The sequence below is a fragment of the Mycteria americana genome, chromosome 5, assembly GCF_035582795.1.
Source record: "Mycteria americana isolate JAX WOST 10 ecotype Jacksonville Zoo and Gardens chromosome 5, USCA_MyAme_1.0, whole genome shotgun sequence".
NCBI classification, from domain to species: domain Eukaryota; kingdom Metazoa; phylum Chordata; class Aves; order Ciconiiformes; family Ciconiidae; genus Mycteria; species Mycteria americana.
Genome location: NC_134369.1, coordinates 57,586,772 through 57,608,286, shown reverse-complemented (window position 1 = coordinate 57,608,286; position 21,515 = coordinate 57,586,772). Strand labels below are relative to the sequence as shown.

The 21,515-nt window shown below is 35.3% G+C and overlaps 1 protein-coding gene across 7 annotated transcripts in view; it reads left to right on the top strand.

Annotated features, from left to right (window-relative positions):
• Positions 1 to 21,515, top strand: part of DICER1 (dicer 1, ribonuclease III) — a 70,514-nt gene that overhangs the window by 7,576 nt on the left and 41,423 nt on the right. For 4 of the 7 annotated variants that reach the window (XM_075503517.1, XM_075503514.1, XM_075503518.1 and 1 more), the window contains 3 exons: positions 11,306 to 11,371; positions 12,283 to 12,383; positions 20,320 to 20,516. In XM_075503517.1, the coding sequence (XP_075359632.1) occupies positions 20,373 to 20,516 (144 nt within the window). In that variant the 5' untranslated portion in view covers positions 11,306 to 11,371; positions 12,283 to 12,383; positions 20,320 to 20,372. Of the gene's footprint in view, positions 1 to 11,305; positions 11,372 to 12,255; positions 12,384 to 20,319; positions 20,517 to 21,515 lie in introns of all 7 variants that reach the window. The other 3 variants (XM_075503519.1, XM_075503515.1, XM_075503520.1) reach the window with 2 other exon arrangements.

Sequence of the window (21,515 nt, the reverse complement as noted above, 5' to 3'; positions counted from 1 at the left end):
TCCCAGAGTCATGCAGGCGTCAAAGCTGTTTAGAGAAGGGAAGGAGCAGTGAGAGTGGGGTTGCTTCCACTAGGTTGCCATGGGATTGGATCCCCAGTCTCGTGAAATCTAATCCCAAAATACTACTTTCCACTTGATTGTCTTCCTTACTGTATGAATATTGATTTTTCTTCTCACCTATTAATTGAAATAATTTTCATATTTTTCTCAACCTTCCACTTTCTCACTTACTGTTAATAGCTGCTGTTATAAAAAGGTGTGTTATTACAGTAATCTTGTGGGTTTTTTATATGAAAATAACCTGTGGTAAATCCAGGATATGAACCAAAGTGGGGGAAAAAAGCTTATGGTATATTCTGAAAAGGGAATAAAAATTGCATTAGATTTAACTACATTTCTTTAGTGAGTAATACTCTGAGACTTTAACAGCTTTTTAACAAAAGTAACAATGATCAGAAAGAGCAATAATCAAGATGGAACAACTGGGCTCTAGCAATTAGCTTGGGAAATTCAGATCTGAAGTTATACCTAGTTTAAAACCTCTCATTTTTATCTAGTGGTAATTTCTAGTCATGACTCCATAATTAGGGAGCTGTGCAAGAAACTGCTTAAAATTTTAGGGCATCTTTTCCAGTTTTCCTCAAATGTAGTGATTGTGTATTCCAAGATAGTATTATAATCAAACACAGATCAAAGCCTGATAACCTAAAAAATGAATGCTTTCCTCAATCCAGTTTTCCATTCTTCTGAAAGTGATGGGGTGTTTTTTTTAGTAATTGTGTGTTCAAGTTCTCAGGCATACTTTGATTAGCTTTAAAAGCTCTTCCAAGCAGAGCGGTTAGCCTTCAGTGAGGGAAAGGCAAATCATTGTCCTGATTTAAAAAACAAAACAAAAAACCCCAAAAAACCAACCACCCAACCCCCAAAAACCAACCAAAAAAACCCCAACCACACACAGAAACAAAACCCAAAACAAATAAACAACTCCCAGGTTTGTTTACCACCAACATGGTAGAGATTTGTAATCCTTAATTTGAAATCAGAGCTTTAGGACCCCACACTATCCACAACAGAAGTCTTTAAATAACTGTGTGGGAAGTTCAGAAGTAACAAGTTGGACTAGTTGAGAGAGGCAAGTCACCTTTGTAAATCAGTAAAACTTTCTGATTTTTCTTTTTTCCCAACTTGACTAAGGTTCTGTTTCTCCCCACCCCATAAATTTGCTTTCAGAGTAGAACTGGGGGTGGGGTGAGGCTATATAAATTTTCTAGACCGTGGGGTTTTTTTCCAAGAGGCTAAACTCAGTTTTATGGTGAAAATTGACTGCAGTTTTTGTTAAAACATGTAGTTGAATGGTGATAGTACAGTTAAGATACATTAAATCTTTGAGCAAGAATATCCAAATGTAAACAATACACCTTTCAATGTTAGGAGTTCAGCACTTAAAATGTGGGCTAAACTTTTGTATCCCATTAGATTTATGGGATAAACAGTATTTACAAGTTTCAATTTACAGGCATACTTCTAAGAATATTAGTTGACTGTATATAATTTTCATATGAAATAGTAGCCAATACTTAATGCAGGAGTATTTGCAATTGATGTTATGATACTGTCCAGAGGGTTAATTAAAAAGACAAAAGTAGAAAATATTAATATAAAATATTCATATTCTTTAAAATTTTGCATTCTAATTAGGGGATATATGATAATGGAGGTACTGCTGAAAACAATAAATCCTTTTTCCTGTCAGGCATCCAAGATGCATAGGCTGTATCCTAGGCTGTAGTTTGACGTGCATTTTAGATGGCATTTCTGCCTAGAAAGAAAACACCTGTGTGTCCCCAGCTAGTGGTATTTGTTGTTAAGCTTTATTGGTGCAAGCATTTCTGAAGTTGTATGGTAAAGTGGATTAAGGAGACTAATTCATCTAAGAAACAATCTTGTGCTGTGTGACTTCTTTATTCTGTTACGGTCTTTCTCTAGATGTGGTCACAAATTACCTGGAAGCAGTTGTGCCAGCATAAGAGAGGATCGGAGGCAGCATGTAGGTTGAAGAGTGAGGAAGAGTTATGCTCTTGTATGTATAGCAGTGACGTATTAAATGCATGTTTAGCTGTGATCTGGGAGCCTATATCATACAGCATTTTGTCTTCCTGCTGCATGAAAACAAAAGAAAAGTGATAAAATACAAAGTTACTTCCTGTATTTTGTCTACACCAGAGATCATATTTCTTCTGTGATTATTGTAGAAAAGTTTGACTGTACAACCAGACACAGATTTTTATAAGCATATTTGAGAGAGCTCATATGAAATACCAATCTGGTGAAATTATGGTATGTTAAACCTCTGCATATGCTCTGTGTTTAATCCTGCTAGAAGAGGAATAATAAACTCACTCTTCTCAGTGACAGCTTGCCCATAAGGGCTTAACACGCTTTTACTTTTTGAATGAACTTCATTGCCTTAGTTGGTTAGTCTCAGTTTCTCTAAGCTCTTGTCTGTGCAGCAAAGTCAAACTTTTCAAAACAATATACCTTTAAAATTTCATTTTAAAACTTTTTATATGACAAGTTTTAAAGGCCTAGACTTAAGCCTGGGGTTTTTTTTTGTTTTGGTTTGTTGTTTTTCCCCACCAGTTTTAGTATGTGTTTGAAAGATGCTGAAGTAGCTTGAATTGTAAATTATGAAAATGGCCATTTTTAATGAATTATATGTAGTTACGGAGAAAACGAAAGTTTTTGAGGGTTGGAATTGTATCCTGCCTTCAGTAAGTATCTGTGTATTCAGTCTTGAAAATGGTGAAAGCTAACTATGTGTTTTTCCAAATAATAGTACTTTTGATTTTTGTTGTGCAAGAAAGGTGTTGTAAGTAATCTGTTAACTAAAGAGAAGTTAGAGATTTCCTCTTGTTCAGAGTTGAGAAAGCAATGCTGAGGAAGAAGTGGGAAATCTTTCAAATCTCCATTGCAAGTTAGGCATGTAATCTGCTTAAATTGTTCTGAAAGTCATACCAATCAATTACCTGCCTCTTTAGGCATCTTAGTGCATCTGTTTATGCCTACTCAAATAAGTCAGCTCATTACCTGTAGCTGGTAAAAGCAAATGATTAGTCAATGAAATTGAAAGCCAGTTGTATTTATTTATTTTGCATAATATGAAGTTTCATTTATTATTATCTTTAAGATATGTTTGCATTAAATGAGTTGTAAATTCTTTCCAAATGTACAGTAATATGCGTAATAGGCGGGGGGGGAATTGTTCTACATAATGGCATATACCAATGAGTAAGCTAAATGATGTAATTACTTGAATGTTAATAATGGCTGTGACACTACCCTCCTAATTAATCAGATGCCTGTATTTGATAATTGCAAATCAAGGTAAATAATGTCAATATGGAAGCACTTGTTTCTGAAGAAAACTACAAAACCAAAATAAGTTTCGAACTGATAGAAAGGTTAGTTATATAAGAAACCTTACATATAAGGTTTCCCAATATAAATCAAGATTAAATTAAGGGGTGTTAATGCCTTTGATTTAATCAGACTTCCTGTATTGGGTTGTTATGGTAGAGTAATTTACCTTAAATGCTTGATTATTCCGCCACTTTTAAAACGAATTATTTGGTATCTTAAGACTTTTAGTAAGGTGTGGTTTTGTTTTTGGTGGTTTGGGGGGGGGTCTGTGTGTGTGTTTTTGTTTTGGGGCTTTTTTTTAAGCAGAAGTCTCTACTTTTCCAAGACTTTGATTGCATTAGTGATTTTCTAGTTTGCTTCTAGAAACTTGCTCCTTTCCTTTTATTCCCTCATAATGAGATTGAGTTCTTTGTCATTTAAATGCTGGCAGTGTTTCTTCTGATCCTACCTAAAAGGTTATGTATTCATTACAGCTGCTCTCCATCCCCTTCTGTGCTGCTTCATGGATGCTTTCAGAGAGTCGATTGACCTCTGGAGAGCTACATAGTCAGTCTGACCTGCTGGAATTGGTCATCTGCAGGGTACCATGAGGATAAATGAGGGCAAGAAAGTACTCCTAATCCAGTATTCATCACAAAGTGAAAGTATTGAAGTATTTGCAGAGCTGCCCAACAGAAAGGTGTCAAGGAATGTTTCCACTATGTGCCTGCCCTAGGAACAGTCATAACATGTCAAGCACTGGATTTTCTGAAGTTAACCCAGACTGGAAGAATGATACAGTGATAACTGCAAAAGATCATGTGTGAATCTGTATTTTCCCAAATTCAAAATGGTGGAGATGTGTTCTGCTGCTTATCTGGTTCTTCTGTCATCTCCCAGTCTTTTCTTGTCAATCACCAGGATTTCTGCAGTGAATGTACCTGTGAGGCTGTCACGTTTTTTGTAGGTCCTAATGTATCCAGAGTAGAAGCTTAGGACACCAGCAAAAAGGGGAGATAGCCCAGGCTCTGCTGATGCAGCTGTCATGTAGACCTCACAGAATTTGGCTGCATTTTTTCTGAAAAATCAAAACTAATGAAATAGTAAAACACCTCAAGAGTTTTTGCTGATGGTTGCTTGATGTTGGCTGTTTAATGTTGCTGCAATCAAGCAAGCTGTAAAATGTCTGCTATTATACTTCTGGTAATTAGATGATATTAGGCATAATGATAGGTGGTTTGACAACTTCTGTGCAAACTACAACTGATGTGGTAAGAACAGGACAGAATTCATTCTTTTTGCTTCATATTTTCTATTTTTTGATACTATTATTGTTTGATAACCAGTGCTGTGGAGCTGGTAATTCAGGTAAAGCAAAATCTACAGTGTTATTTTTAGAAAAGAGGTTCTACTGAAACGAGTATATTTCTGTTCTGTCCTGAAAATGCAGTTTGCAACTGATTGAATTGCAGGACTGTATTTTAGTATTACAGAAGAGAAGAACTCCCTTCAACTGGTGGCTATGGACCAGGATCCTGTAGGTGTGTCTGTCTTTCCAGTGCAATATTGTGCTAGTTATTCAGACGTGGTCTGGAATTGAAAGAACCATAGGAATATATTAATTTGAGTTGTGCTCAGCAGAAGAGTTAATTGGCAGGTGCAATACTATATTAATTTAGTTATATTGCTTCCAGAACCCAAACTAGTGTCAGAAACCCTCAACTGCACCATTTACAGGGATTTAACTACTTTAAAACATTATTTCTCAGCCCTGAGTCGTTTTAGATAATAATATAGAAAAAGTGGAATTGTTTAGCAATATTCCCTTATCTTCTAACCTGCCTCCATAATCATTAAATGAGTGATGCAGTATTCAGTAAACCACAACTGCTTTGGTGTCTGGAACCATTGTTTCATTTGCATAGCTGGGAATGCTTTTGCTTATATGCAGAAATAGCTTTCACTCCATTCTGAGAAACGAAGGGTAAAATATTAGCTTATCCCCCCCCTTTTTTTTAATGGTGGCTGTAGCAAAACAGCTTATTTCAGTTTTTGAAGCTCTTTTTATCATTCAACAAGGAGGAGCAACTTCGATACTTTTTTTTTTTTTTAGCCACATAGGATGAGTTTCCATTACTCTATACGTAAAGTGCAGAGTTAATGTGAAAAATTGGACTAATGCTGCACTGGACTGAAAAGATTCTGAACTGTAATGTAGGCTTAGCATTAGGCAAAGATACCTGTTAATATACATTCAGAGAAATCTCTCAAGGATACCTATTTTATCTCCGATTATTCTTTTTCATGTTGCATTCATTCTGCTACTGTGGAAGATTGACAGATGATTGAATCAGGAATGGGTCTGTGTTCTGATTTGTGTCAGTGCACTGAAACTGTTACTTAGTTGCACCAGTATTGGAGCTGAGAGCCACTTCACGCTAACATGGTAGGCTGTTTATCTGTTTGACCTTGTGCTTTCATAGTTGATCACAATGTGAAAAGCTTTCAAAGGAGAAGACTACAATTTAAAGCTTCTCAGTCAATCTTTAAACACCTATGATTCCACATATTGGGGAGAAGAAGCTGTTCCAGTTGTATTTGGTGGATCTTGAATATTTTTATTTTTCAAAGTCAATCATGATTCAATATTTACTGTTAAATGTAAGACTTCCATTTAAAGCATCTGTTAAAAAGAAAGGTTTCTTTCTTCAATGAAAAATTTAAGCTATACAGCATGAGATGAAGTCCTCAAATCTTTGCAAACCATTTCAGTATTTCTTACCTATAGTTCAGGACTTTGAATACACAAAACAAGTATGTCTCATCACATACTGGTTTTTTTTTTTTTTGCCGCTTTACCTCAGATAAGGACTTCAGCTCTCCCATCGCTACCTTTTCCCCAAGTAAATTCTTGAATATATCTGAATCAGTTTCAGTATCATGTGAGTTGTTCTTGAAGGTCAGCAGTGCTACAAATAACCCGTGATATGAAAATACTACATGAAGCTTCTAGCTTTGTACTGTTAAAATGTAATATTTATGGCTTCTCACCAGTTTTAAACCCCAGTCAGTATGCAAATCTATGTGCTTTACTGGACAATACTGAAAAGTGAAGATCGATGCATTAAAATAAATAAAAATTGTTAATTGATATGAACTGCTGAAGTCTTATATTAGTTTGTTTAACTGTAAAGAATGTAAAGGAATGATCATGTTCTATTCTAAAAGCATATATTTGCATGGAGGGAAATAACAGTATCTATAAAATACTGTAGCTTTTTAACGTGATGTTCATTGTATTCAACTAGGTAAGTATGATCTAAGTACCTGCTTCTATGCTGAGGCCTAACGCTTCAGTAGGATATAAAAGCCTCTGCCTTAAAGGTTGCAGTTATTTTTAGTTTAACTCAAATAGGAAACATTAATTACTACTGTTAAGTTAAAGGTTATTTTAATTTTTATAAACAGAAAATTAAAAATACCTGGAATCTATGTTAAGTGCTTCGTGGTATGCAAAGCTTTTTAGCATTGGTCCATTAACGCTGCAGAATGCACTGCACCTGTTGATTTGAGATTATCATCACACAGATAATTAACGCTGGCCTGGTTGATTCTCAGCTCTTAAAACAAGAAATGGCTCAACATAAAAGCCTTTTATGGCTGCTCTGCACAGTAAGTTGGTTAGCCAGTTATGTAGGTTAAGATACTAAGAATTTCCTTTTCTAATGACCTTTTCCATTTTGGAATTAATTCAGATCATTTTACAATCAGGCACATGTATTCTTTTCTTGCAATCATAACATGGGAAATTCTGTTCTTCACATCTTGTGTTGAGAGCCCTTGCAACACTGTGTTCCACAGAGCATTTTCATCTATACCTTTAGACATTCTTACATATTCAGAGAAAAAACTGGCAGGCCTATGGAAATGTCTTGCCAATGATTCATTTTTTTCTTCAATAAAATGAAAGAATTAATGAATTATATTTCGTGGGTTTTTTTCCCCTCTTGTGTTTTCTCTAGAGATGAGATTCTGTTGCATCTGAGCAGCTTTGAATGTCTTATGAATTTGGGAATAAAAATAGTCTCTTTATACTATTATAGTATAACTACAACTATGAACTTAATATTGACTTCATCCCAGCTTCACATAAAAGAAAATTCCATAGTGTGCCCACAGGTTCTTTGCAGGGAAAGAACATGTGCAGACACATAGTGTAACTGGTGAGAAGCCTTTCTTTTTTAGGAAGCCAGATTAAAAACTACAAAGCCCAAAGTGTGATTGGAGTAAATAATACGCTAACCGGTATATAATACTTCTGTATTTTAAGGTTGCATTAGGATGAGTTAGTTTGATGCACCATTAATAATAAATACATTCTTTTTTGAAAATAAGCTAATTGTTTGTACACTGATTCTTGGGTGATACATAAATTGGTATTATGACCAGCTATGGGGAATTTGAACTCTGATTTTTAGACTTGGGTTAAATTCTAGAGGGTGACTTAAACCCCAAATATCTGCAAGTCTTGGATCATACAATGCATCGTACAGGCCATCAGAGAAAGCCTTTTTTAGTGGAGGACTTAGTAATTTTGGATGTTCTGGCACAGACATAACAGAAAACTGTCTAACACCCATGTTTTGGGGACCTTGACTTTTTGCCACCTGGAGAGAAAGGATTTATGTTTATGCAAATAATAGGATTGAAATCCCCACATGGGGTTATATTCACGGGGCAGCTGCTGCTTTTACTTATCATAAGCACGAATAATTGGTGCTTTGGAACTGTACTTGCCTTGCAGCTTGGCCCCGGATTGGGGAACAGAGAAATCCCTGCCCTAGTGTCTGCTTAATTGCCTTCCTGTCAAAAGACATAGGTGCCTGAAAGGCTTGAACATAACCTTTAAATAAACTAAACAATCACAAGTAAATAGTTTGGTACCCAAGTAAAGGACCAAATGATAAATAAATTCACAGATATGGTCACTTGTCCTTTCTTGTGATATTGATCAATAATAGTATTGCTACCTACATAAATTAGGGTCTATAAACTTAGCCGTGATTTTTCTGTGGGTTAGTTTTCAAGCAGCAGCTTGAAAAAAAATGGAATTAAATATTAGGTGGAATAATTTAATTCTGTTAAATTGCTGTTAAATCTATTAAATGTGTTTCAGAGTGTTCATATAGCTCAGATTTTTTTTTTTAGAGATACATGTCCCGAGTGTAATGTTTTTTGGTTTGTTTTTTTTTTTTTTTTCCCCTTGACTTCCCTGGAGAAGGCTTAGTTCCTTGGATGCTGAGACTATTTTGTTTTGGAGTTAATCTGAGGCAGTAGGGAGTTTGTACTGTGGTTTCTGACTAACTATTGTTTGTACCATAATAAACCAAAGAAAAATATTTGAAATATAAGGTTGCTGGAATAACATATGGAAGAGAAGGATGAGTCCCCTTCACACTCCCCCCCAGCATCTGCGACCAGCTGTAATTATAGAGACAGGATGCCAGCCCAGACAGGCTTTTTCCTCCCGATCATGATGGTAGTTTTTACCTTACCCTCTCTGATGCTGCAGGACTTTGATTCACACTGGAATTCATTTGTATTTGCATGAAGATAATTCACTTTGTCATAGCTCTGTTGTGAGCTTAAGAGTCCAATTGCATAGATCTTCTTGCAAGATAAGAACTTCATTTTCATGTTAACAGTTTGAATAATGGTTTAATTAAATATTAACAGCATTATTTGGGTGGAGGGAATAGTTGTTTAATTTCAAACTGTAGAAGAAGTTGAAGAGCAAGAACATTGAATCTGAAACACAGACTGTCAGCCTGTTGCCTGTAGTGCGTCAATAGGTCTTTTACTTCTAAAATTTCAGTCCTACTCTTTCTGATAATCTTTTTTAATAGCAATCAGGTATCACATCAACATGATTATTTTCAAATGCTGAATTACAAAACCAGGAAATAAAAATAAAACCTGTTGATATATTCTTCTGTATACTTGTTGGTATATTTGGATACTTGATTGTTGTATTAGCAAATTTTTAAGTAGCAAATAACCAAAATACTTGAAGATCTTGGCTGAGGTTTGCAGAAGTAACTAGTGGTTGCTTGCAGATTACTGGAGCACTCGAGATTTGCAGAAGTGACTGGTGTGTCACTTCTTGGATGCTTCTCTTGATGTCTTTATAGGAACTGATTATTTCTTTTTTTCCATGTTGCTGCTTTATTCTTTGAGTATTTGATGTGTTTGTGGTGTGTCTAGTTAGATACTCCAAATGGCTAGTTATCTTGGAACTCTCACTTTCTACCTTTAGATAAAATGTGAATGTTGAGCTCTTCATAGAAACCTTTTTTTTTTTTAAATGGTGGCATTACTGTTCAATAGAAGACATTCTAGAAGTCTAATTTTTAGCAGCGTCAATGTAATTAATTTTTCCTTTTTGTCCCTTTTACTTTCTTTTAACAAGATCCCCAGCCACGGTAGAGTAAAAGGAGATGTGTATATATAATTTTTTTAATGTGGTAAAAAAATCTTATCAGATTGGTCTCCAGTGTTATAGTTAATAAATGCCGGAGGGGTTGGTTATGTTACTGGCTGTGGTAACCCCTAGCTGTGTCCATTGTGTGGCTGGGATCACTGGCAAGCTGCATATGCCTTTGGCCTGCAGACAGGCAGGATTGGCCGTCTACCGCAACAGGCTTTTGTCTAAGTAGGTACACCAACACCATTTAGATGCTAATGTGATATAAGCTCCCTGTTTTGTACTAGAACTTGACTGCATCTCAGGAATGTGGCCTGTCTGGTTTTATGTTGGCTTCAGCATTAAAAGGGCCTACTGTAATTCATGTCTGCCAATCGATTAAAGCTGCAATCTTCTGTTTTAAGGTTTTGACGTGCCAAAGGAAATTGTTGGGGTCGGTGGAGAATTACATACTTCTTTTGGTTCTCCCAGATCTTGCCTGCTGATCTGTATGCTTTCTGTTTGCCATCTACGATTAGCGAATAAAGTACATTTGCTATGTGAGGCCGTATATGGCATTAGCTTTACTGACAGAGTTGAACCTTTTTTTTTTTTTTCTGTTCATGTTTATTATATGGTGGGGTAACTAAATGCTATATTGTTCCTTTCTGCTTTTCTTGCAAATATAAAGTGGAGTATATTTCTGTATTTTTGCCAGAGATGTGACCGTTTTCTGTGGTTAGGCTGTTTTCTGGTTCAATGGAATACATATTCTGGTTCATGTTTTAGAGGCAGTGAATAAATGAATAACCTAGGCATAACAGGGACATGTGATAATACATCGAAGTTCTAGTCGCTGCATCTTAGCAGCAATTTGCTGTATTTTGTGCAGAAAAAAGGTGTGTATGGTGCAAACACAAATTTAAAAAGTAGCCCTGGGAATAAAATTTTTGTAGGTGTATTTTGCACATGAACACAGTACTCATCAGATTTTGTGCTGCACTCCCTACATATTCTTGTTGTAAAATAAAACAATAACTTCGTTTATTTTGTTTTCTCAAAACACATACATTCTTTAAGAATTTTTTTTAAATGTGTTGAATGATAAGTTTCTTCAAGATTTCATTACTGTATTAGGTGAAACATGGGTGGAGAGTGCACAGGGGAGGAAAACTGCAAATCTAGTTGGACTCAGCTAGCAATTACTTTAGCAGATAAAACAAAATATGCAAATATCTCCTGAGCGCTCTAAGGCTGATCTTTCAGACACTGACTGTCTGTATCCCTAGCCAAAAAAGGACATATGATAATTAGATTTTGAAGGACCGTGTGCTGTTGCTACAGAGCTAAATATTAAAATGCAAGAAAGCAGACTACCACATGGCACAATTGATTTTTATGGCAGTTCATGTTAAAATGCTCTCTTTTTATATTGCCTTTTAGGTTACCTAGGGTGAAACAAAATTACAGGCTTGGAGACTCTGGAAAAGCTCAGCATCAGCATTTGAGGTAAAAATGAACATACTGAAGTAATCTTGGGAGTGTCCTTCTTGTTAACTTTATGGAACTGATTGGAGTAGAAATTTTCATCAAGATCCATTTTGCATTTAAGTTTTCAGTATTGATTTAAAAAAATTTGACTTCAGAATCTCTCTTTTTAGGTCTGGGAAAACTCATACTTTAGGTGAATATATTGTGTAAATTTTGTATTTTAGAGCTTTGAGAACATTGTAGATCTGCTTAGATATGGTATTTTTGTTTTAAGTTGTAGCTTTATAGAATGGCTAATATATCTATGAAATTCTTTGTCATGAATGACTATCTTCATTTTACTTGTATAGCTGAATGTATTTTTATGCAAATCACCATCTTAATTGCACAATGTTTTTACTCTGAAAAACACATGTGGTAATGTACTTAGGAAGAAATGCTTCTTTTGTTGCTTTTTCATGCGTTTACTGTATTATTTGCGGCTTCAAATTGAAATACTTTAAAGAAGTTTGAATTCTGATTTTAGGGTTTTTTTAACTCAAGTGAAATGAAATGTACATGGAAAAAGCAGTACAATTGTACAGAACATAGTAAAATTATGTAGAAAATACTGCTATTGTATTTCTCACATAAACCAGTTATTAACATTAATCATAGTAACGTGTTAAATAGGATTAGGGAAGTACACTTTACTTGCACATTTAAACTACCAAAAATTAGCTTTTAAATGACTCTTTTAAATTTTCGTTTCTAATACTAAAATAATTCATGTTCAGGATAGACTTTAGTTCATTTTTTGTCAGCAAGTTAGTATAGGGTTGACACATTTAAATGCTTATAAGCAACTGAATTGCCACAATTAACTCTGCTATTGTACTTCCCTTTTCAAACCATTTTTATAGTTCACAGGTTTTGTTGTTGTTTTTAAGAGCCGAACCTTGCAAATTATGTGATTTATCTACAAGCTGATATCATGATGTCAAAATGCAGTTCGGGAAGCATACATACAGAGACTGCGGAAATTAAAACGGTAAGACTATGCTTTGTAGTAAGGGAGAAGCAGGTTTTTATGTATCACTTCACTGTATTCTCCTATTTTATATTTAAAGCTTCTTCAGGACCATAAAGTAACTTCCGTGTGTGTAGTTACAGAAATTTACTGTGAATTTCTTTGGAAAGAATAATGAAAGTAGCTACTTTATTTTACCGATAGATGGTTAGATGCAGCAATGGCATAGATAAAGATGTTTGTCATGAAACACATGCTTTGATATTTCTTAAGAAGCTGAATATGATTAGAAATGTATTCAGTTTTTTAAAAGGGAGTGTGTGTGTTTAAATATTTCTTGTGGCTTTTAATATTCAAATGTGGTTGCGTTGGTGAAATACAATCAATTTAAAAAAAAAAATGTGGGAAGAGGAGAGATATGAAGGGTTGGAATTAGAATTGAATGTATATGTTGTTCCAGATAGGAGATAAAAAGTAAATGGTGAGGGAAGTAAATGGCAGGTAAATTGTTAAGTCCTTAGTTTCAATAGTGTGCTTCAGTTTGAATTATGAGTTCCACAAAAACAGGAAAAGAGGCTATCCAATTAAAGCTATGTAGAAGAAAAATGTGTATGTAGTTTGATAGCATAGCGAAGACAGAAATGTATCTAGTTTCACTGGTCCTCACCTTGCTTTGCATCTTAGGTGCCATACACTTCATGTTTTATCTCTTGTCCTCTGTGTTAGAGGTAAAAGAAAAGGAATCTGCATAGCACCAATTCTGCACCACTGACTAAGTGACTACATAGTTAGGACCGTTGCACAGGGCCTTACACACATCATTGTAAAAAATGAAACAGTTTGTTCCAGAATCTGGCTGTCTGTATTTGTTAAAGGAGAAACATCCGCTTTCTGAACTTTTATTCTGAAGGCCTCGTGTACTGGTGTCACTATAGATATGCTAGAAAACTGATTTTTGTTGTCACATTTTATTTCTGTACAGGTAAATGCCCTACAGCCCGTGTATGTTATGCTGATATATGGTGGTATAATCCTTTTGCTTTAGAGACTGTTACAGTGTACAGCAGCATAATTTTGTTGGTGTGATCTGTGTCTTGCTGGCTCTGTTGATAGAGCTAGAATAATTGCAACAGAAAGCATTTATTAGGCTTTTGCCTCAAATCCAGGTTTGGTCATACTGGTGACTCAACACTAGATGAAGGACTTAAGGGGTTGTGTGTTTGAGTCTGCTAAGAGGCAGGTTGTACTCCATTTCTCTCCTATATACAGATGTTTAGGAGGAGTCTGCCAGGAATTCCAGCCATTAATGATACTATATTGCTTGTAGAAATGCTTCAGAAGCAGCTCATTCAAATGTAGAGCCTCAGTGTAATCTTCCTTAAATAATCTCTTTAATGAAACTTTTCTGAACAACAGAAAGCAGCCTTTGCTGCTTTGGTATGTCTTGGTATGCTATTAGAGACCAGTGTTCTGCTTGTGCTGTTAGACTGGTTCTGTATCAGAAAAATAGAACAAATAAAATTCTTCTAGTTAAAGATGAACATTCATAATGAATATGGATGATTGTGCTAGGAAAACCAGGGAAGCTGGTTCTTATAGTAATGCTTATATTTGAGCTTTGTAAGCATTTATGTATTCTGTTTGCCCTTCTTGAAAGGGAACAGATCCAAAATATGATCCCCCCATCCTTTCAAGAATATTGTATGACCAAACATAAAAACTGCTGTTAGGCAATGCATGTGGTGAAGGTCTTTGAAGAATAACAGATAAGGAGTGTCTCATGCAGCTGTGTTGTATGTTAAAGATAGCATAATATAAAAGAGATTTCTGATTCATCTTGTGAATAGTATTGTTTGACAGTATTTCCTTACTTTAGACCTTCTGGGCCGAATGATGTTGTTTAGAAACTTTGAATTTTGAGTTGGGAGCAGAAATCTCAATGCTTAATTTTCAAAGTATCCTAGATATTGGCTGCTAAGTGAAGGGGGTAAAAAACCCTTTTCCCATGAAAATGAAACTTTTAAACTTGTTTCTGAGATGTTTGAGTTTTGGGCTGCCCCCCCCCCCCCCCCCCCAAAAAAAAACAAAAAACAAAAAACAAAAAAAACCCAACTAACCCCAAACTGGTTGTGTTTTGTTTGTTTGGGTTTTTTTAATTCTCTAAGAGAACTGAAGTTACAGGAGTAATATTCACAAAATATGCTTTTGTAATGCTTTTGGACTATCACAGGAAAATTCAAATCCTTTTAAGAATACACTTTTAAAAACAGGTTTAGAACTCGGACGATGTAGGAATCTTGTATGTTAACCTTCACTTGAGCAAAAACAATTCTTGCCACGGTGTAAGTAAAAGTCACTTTACTGCAGACTTCTGCAGTAGTTGGTATGGAACATCCTCCGTGAATATTTTACATTTTGTAAATTAACATTGACATTAATTTTCTACATTGTATTTTGTATTTGTAATATTTTACAGTTTTCTTTTTATTTGTTCCTCTATTACCCAAGTAAGAATTTTCTGTGTTAGATCTTTCAGCAATTAATGTTTCATGTAGGATTCGGATGTAAAACTTACTATAAATAATGCAATATTCAGACTCTTTAGGTGTTCGTGTGAAAGAATATTCAAGCAGCAAGATTCTAGTCATATCTTTTGTATAGATTGTGGTTTATTTACTTTAGAGTAAGTGGATTTTTTTTTTTCCACCCCTTGAGGCTAACTTTTTTTTTTGCTGATGGTGGGAGTGTTTTTAGAGAGTAAATTAGACATTCCTGGACAAAGATGAAAACCTACAGCACTAGAAATAAATTTTGTATCACAAGGATTTTATCAGGTACAAATTTACAAATCAACGTTAGTGAAGAAAGCAGATGAAATACATTGTGTATGGCAGTAATAAATTTTTGTTGTTAATAGAAGATAGTTGTAGTATTGCATTAGCTTGATATGAATATAACACATACATGATATGAATATAACACATGCAAATGGTGGTAAAAACTTGAAAGATGTGTCCCCAGGGCTCTAGTCTCTTCTCTGTTTACTTCAGACTGTCATTCCATAAATGTTTCAAACAGTCCTTGAAGCGGGACTAGATCCAGGAAGTCTTACTCCAGGTGAGTGCCCTACTTGGTTTGGCTTGTATTCCTTAGCGCAGTAAACCTTGAAATCTTTTTGTGCACCAAAGGACTGCTTCAACTTGGATATAGTCCTATGACTGAAAAACCTACACCACGCTTCCAGAATTACTGTAGACTGGAAGAAACTGCTATTAAATGTTGCTGGCTGTTCATTCCCAACCTCATGCCCTTCTGAAACAAAGTTCTTGAAATGGTCGAACAAGGCGTTAGTCTTAGCTCTGCAGTTCACTGTCTGTTCACATAAATGTGCATTAAAGTAAGGACATCAAATTGTGAATTTTGCTCCTAAAACTGTCAAGATTGATGGCTGTAAAACTGGACCTTTCATTATTATTTTAGTAGAACAGATAAGCTTGGGCACTGTGGTGCTTTGTCCAGCTTCTGTAACCTAGTCTTAAGCCACAGGAAGCAACACTTGTTTCCTGTTTTTGTCCCTCCAGATTCGGCTTCAGCAAGTTCTTACAGTTTCTTGTTCTATCAGTTTTGAAAATAACGCATTGGATAAAGATAGAACATGTTAGCAGGTATCTTTGTTACTCACACTGGCTGAGCAGGACTAGTTTGTTTTTTTCCTGCTTCCCTGTACGCTAGTTTCAGTTAGCCAAGTTCAGTTGATTTCTGTCCACAAATTCTGAACATATGTACTTAGATCTCAAATGTTTTCAATTTAAAATCTGTTCTTCAAGTAGATGTGTTTTTTCCCTTTTTATTTCTAGATGGTCCTGTACTGCTTTGCTTTTATTGAAGAACTTTGTTTTTTTCCTTGCTATTGAAATAGAGAAGTAGAGAATAATACAATTACTTCATTATTCTGGCTTACTACTGTAATAACATTGACATTGATCTTGTCAGATCTTATATACTTCCAATACAAATAATACAAAGGAAGGCCAGGACTAGGAAACTTTAGCACAGCAGGAAGTAGCATTGATGGTTTAGGGAGGAGAACTCTTTCTTTTTACCTGAGTTAGCATACAGTGGGAGGGGATTTAAGCTTTTTCAAGTGCATTCTGCTTCATGTGAGCTTAACTTTGTTATTTTGCTAATTAATTGTGCAGTTTGTCATAGCTAAATTCTCCTTTTTTTGACAGACTGCAGGGTAATAATGGTATGGTTAACAGTGGCAGGCAATGGTGTTTTGCTTGTGCTTACTTTTCAAGTTACAAATGTGCATGTACTTCTGCCTTTGCACTTCAAAGGTTTTTTTGAGAATGCTTTTTGATCTCGATGAGATGATTGTACTTTAGGGCAGGTCTTCCATGAAGATACACAGAAACCAAAATTGTAGTTTAGAGGATGTGTTGTTTCACAGCTCTTCCAAATCAAGCTGGAACCATGTGTAAGTGTAAATCCCCTTGCTTCTTGCAGTGGGGTAGCTAACCTAGTATCACTGTTGTGAAGTGTGTAGCAAAGGAGATATGCTTATTTGTAAATATTAGATCCTGTTCTTGTTTTTTATTAGCAACCTTCTCAAATAAGTTTGGTTTTCTTTCCTTAATTCCCTCCTGGTGATGTGATATAGCTATTTTATATGTTCCCAAGGTTGTACTTAAGATTTGGAAAAGAAACACAAAATAAGTGGAATAGTAAACAAAGAGGAGACACTGCTGATCTAAAGTGATTCATAAAACTGAAGTGGCTGGGTTTAGATACAAGAATGATTGGCGAATCGGCCTTAGCTTTTATTATGCAAAAGGTTTGGGTTTTTTTTCCTGGTCCCTTCTAGCCTTGATCAATTATGATGGCTGTGACCAGGTCTGACTTTAAACAAAGCAAACACTAACCGTGTTTCCACATGAGTTGTTTTATGTAAGTAGAGAAACATGCCTGAGACCATTTCAATGAAATATTGTAGTCGTGATAAAGACTTTTGTGTTCTTCAAAGGATTTTTTGTATGTGTTACCAAATAGCATGATACTCATTGGAATATAAAAAGAGAAGCTAGATATATTAAAGGGGAGCTTCATCCATAAGCTTGGGGTGGGTCAGGGACAACACTCTTTTCTCTGTTTTTTTCCCTTCTCTCCTGCTCTCATACACCTAAGCTGTCAGTTCATACAAAAGCTTCACTTAAGTTAGCAGTGCCCAGAGTTTCCAGAGGCTTTCTGCCAGTGGCTGGGGAAGATTGTATGTCATGCTACTGCTCTTGCCACATGACTGATTTAATTTGATTAGTCACGTAGTGATTAAAATCAGTACATTTGATGTGCAGATGCTCAATAGATCAGAATGTCAAGGATGATCATCTTTGCTACATGCAACGGTATAGCACATACACATCTTTCCTGCTGGTTGTCTCCTGTGGCCCAGAGCTGTGGAGTCCCAGTGGAGGAACAGCCATGAAGCCACTAGTTCCAAAGAGGGATTGAACCAAAACATCTTTTAGTTGTGCCAGATTTGAAAGCTCTGTAAAGTTACTAGTTGAATTGTTAGAACAGAACCTGCATGTGCTTGTATGCATTGTTTGAAATGTACAAAAACAATTTAGAAATCGACAGGAGTCTTTTTGTATTAAACTGAAATGCATAATGTTGTATTACTAATTTTATGATGTGTGTAGACTATGTTGTTTTCTATTTGGAGCTAAATAAAGCAATATCATACTGATCCATTTTAGCTATTTAGATAATCTGAAAGACTCAGGCTGAAATGGTAGCTTAGGTTATAGCACTGAAAAAATAAATGAGAAGATTTGCATGAGTTTGGAGATTCATTCAAAAGCAACTGGGAAAAAAAAAATCAGATAAAACGTCAAGAGCATACATCAGTATGTCCCGTGAAAATGTATATTAATTCCTTTTTTAAAAAAAAAAAAAAAAAAAAAAACAACAAAAAACAAACAAACCAAAAAAACCCAAAAAACCAAAAAAAACATCTTTTCTTTCTGGAGTCTTCTCACCCTGACAGTGTCTGTGAAGCTCAGATTAAAATATCAGACAAGATTCGAGCAATATCAACACAGTTTTCTTAGTAAAGAAATACTATTTTTGATGGAGGGGGAAGTACATTGATTGCTGAGCCAAAGACCAAGAAAATACGTTTACCCTCTTTCACTAAGTAGGGTTTACTACTGAATGTTTGCCTTCAAAAGAGAAATAATTCTTTATAATGGAACAGAACAATATTACTTCAACTTAACCACACTGTCCTTCAGGACTCTCCCTACCCCTTTGGAAAAACCTGAGACAAAGTTTTGTCTCTGACTACTTTCTATAAAGTGGCAAGAGGAGCAGTCATGCAATTCAATGTATTGCCTTCTCCTTATATTGCAAGATATACCTGAGAGAGATTCTCTTTAGTTTTCCATTTGATCTCTTTTGTCAGAGCTTCCCATAGTTATTTAATATTAGTTAAGTTAGAATATAAATCAGTATTTAGACATGGCCCAAATTATAATATTTAACTTAAATATGTGAATATACAAGAAAGAGCTACAATGTTTTATTAGTGGAAGACTATGGTAAATAAAATAAAATTTCATCTTGGTACAAAAATAAATGAATACTTTTTTAAAAGAAATTACTGCTTTATTTGTAATATCTCAAAGCAGTTATTTCTCATAATCATTAGTGGTTAATATTTTCTATTAGATACCATATCAGACTTTTATCTTTTTTTTTTTTTCCCTACGGCACATTTGCAAAACTTAACCAGCTTTCCTGTTATATAGAAAAGCAAGGACACTTCTAAGAAATAAGCTGATAATTAGCTTTTCCTCATGTATTTCTAATGAATGATTAAACTTTAAAGCATTGTCAGTTTTATGCATTTCTCATTTTGAGACTGATGCTAAAATGAATGTAGAGCATCTAGGAATTTTGAGGAAAACTTTCAAAAATATTGTTTTGTTGAGTAGTGTAGGTATCTGATTTGAAGGGGGGGAAGTATTCAAAATTTCTTAGATTTGGTGCAGTATGTTTGTATTATACTTCAATATTTTTCTATATTGTCAGGCCTTAATCAGTTTCCCTGGGCAAGGTAGAATTGATTCTTTTTTTTTTTTTTTTCCTAACCTTGGTCATTCCTGACAGCAAACATTTTTAAAAACCCCCTGTGATGAGGACTTCATAGCCTTAGTAGGAAGGTGTTTTCCAGTGCATAATTATCATCAACTTGCGAATGGTTTGTTTGTTTATCAATTAAAATATCTTTCTGGAAATTGGTGGTTAACCCTATAAGGGTCCACTTTTCCATTAGTCCTTATCAGAGTCATCAGCAATTATTTATAATATTTCTGCCAGTTCCTTAAATAGATAACCTTATCAGAATCTGTTGATTTGAAAATACTGAGGTTCTTGTGTAGTTTCTGTTCTTTTCCTGCTGATTAAAGTTCCTGTTGTGTTTGTGTATGTAAAGCTTTAACTGGTCATAGGGACTTTTTGGTTGGAAAGAGAAATGGAAAATGTAATACTTATTTATGCCTGTGCTCTAGAAAATCGACCTTTTCCTTTCCTGAAATAAAGCTAAAACAGCTTTATTTTTAAAAATTTGTTCTTAAAGATGTTTTAAATGTGATTCTGTCAGAACATAAATGGGACTTTATTCTGAAATGTACATGCATAAATCCAAATGCCTAGAATGAACTTTGCCCCATAAAGTACAGCTCCTTTTGAATTTCTTTAGTACGTTGATAAACACAAATCTTTGAGTGGAAAAGTGCCTGTAAATTTAAAATTAACATTTTCTGCTGAAAATAGCATGAGATTTAACACTTACTGGAAGTAAAATCAAGTAATGTCCTTTTCTTAGAATAAATTTTCTCTTCTTGCTTTATATTGTGACTGTATCTAATACCATTTCTTTTTCTTCTCATAGTAGGCTGTGCTGGAACAAAAATGCAATGAAAGAAACACTGGATGAATGAATGAATGAAAAGCCCTGCTTTGCAATCCCTCAGCATGGCAGGACTGCAGCTCATGACCCCTGCTTCCTCCCCAATGGGTCCATTTTTTGGACTACCATGGCAACAAGAAGCAATTCATGATAACATTTACACGCCAAGAAAATATCAGGTACTAGTGATAATACTAATACAGTAATGTCAGAAAAAAGTACAATTAAATCCATTAACTTAACAGAAAAAGAACCAGAGCAGCTGGAGAATGTGCAGTGTTGCACACAGTCTAGGCATGTCTCTCTCACAGCTCCACCTGTTGGGAGTTAATTGTGTCTCTTTTTCTTTAGTTTGGCTGTGTTCTACAATTGTAGTGTTCCCATGCCCTCTTCTCAGTTTGCTCTAATGAGCAGAACAACTTTTAAGCTAAGTAGTCTCTTGCTGCTCTCTGCAAAATGCTGTTAGGGGCAAATACAGTAAACATCACACTGTGCATCTCAATTGTATGCATACAATCATGGCTCCTTCCCCCTCTGATCTTCTGTCTTCTACATGGTAAATCTTGATTTTTGGTTCACATACTGGTCAAAGCAGCTCAGCAATGTCAGAAACCTCATCAGGGCACTCTGATTTTTCATTTTGTTAAGGAAAGCTATTTCTGAGTTCTAGAATTTAAGTTTTCTTTGCACTGCAGAGGTGCCTGAAAGCTAGCATTTGGTTAGTATTACTGAAAAGCTTAGGTCACCTTGAGTTAATATACTTGCTTATTTGGCTGAAGTGATGTATACAGTTAGATTTAAAAGCTCTAGCTTCTTTCTTCACACAATCTATCTAGCAACAGAATTATCTATTAAAAAGATATAGTTAGAAAGCTACTTAAAATAGAAGCAAATTGTGATATTAAACAATTTTAGATTTAGAAGCTAGACTATATAGAATCATAGAATCGTTTAGGTTGGAAAAGACCTTTAAGATCATCCAGTCCAACTGTTAACCTAGCACTGCCAAGTCCACCACTAAACCATGTCCCTAAGCACCACATCTACACGTCTTTTAAATACCTCCAGGGATGGCGACTCAACTGCTTCCCTGGGCAGCCTGTTCCAATGCTTGACAACCCTTTGGGTATTAGGAAAAATTTCTTCACCAAATCTAAACCTCCCTGGCACAACTTGAG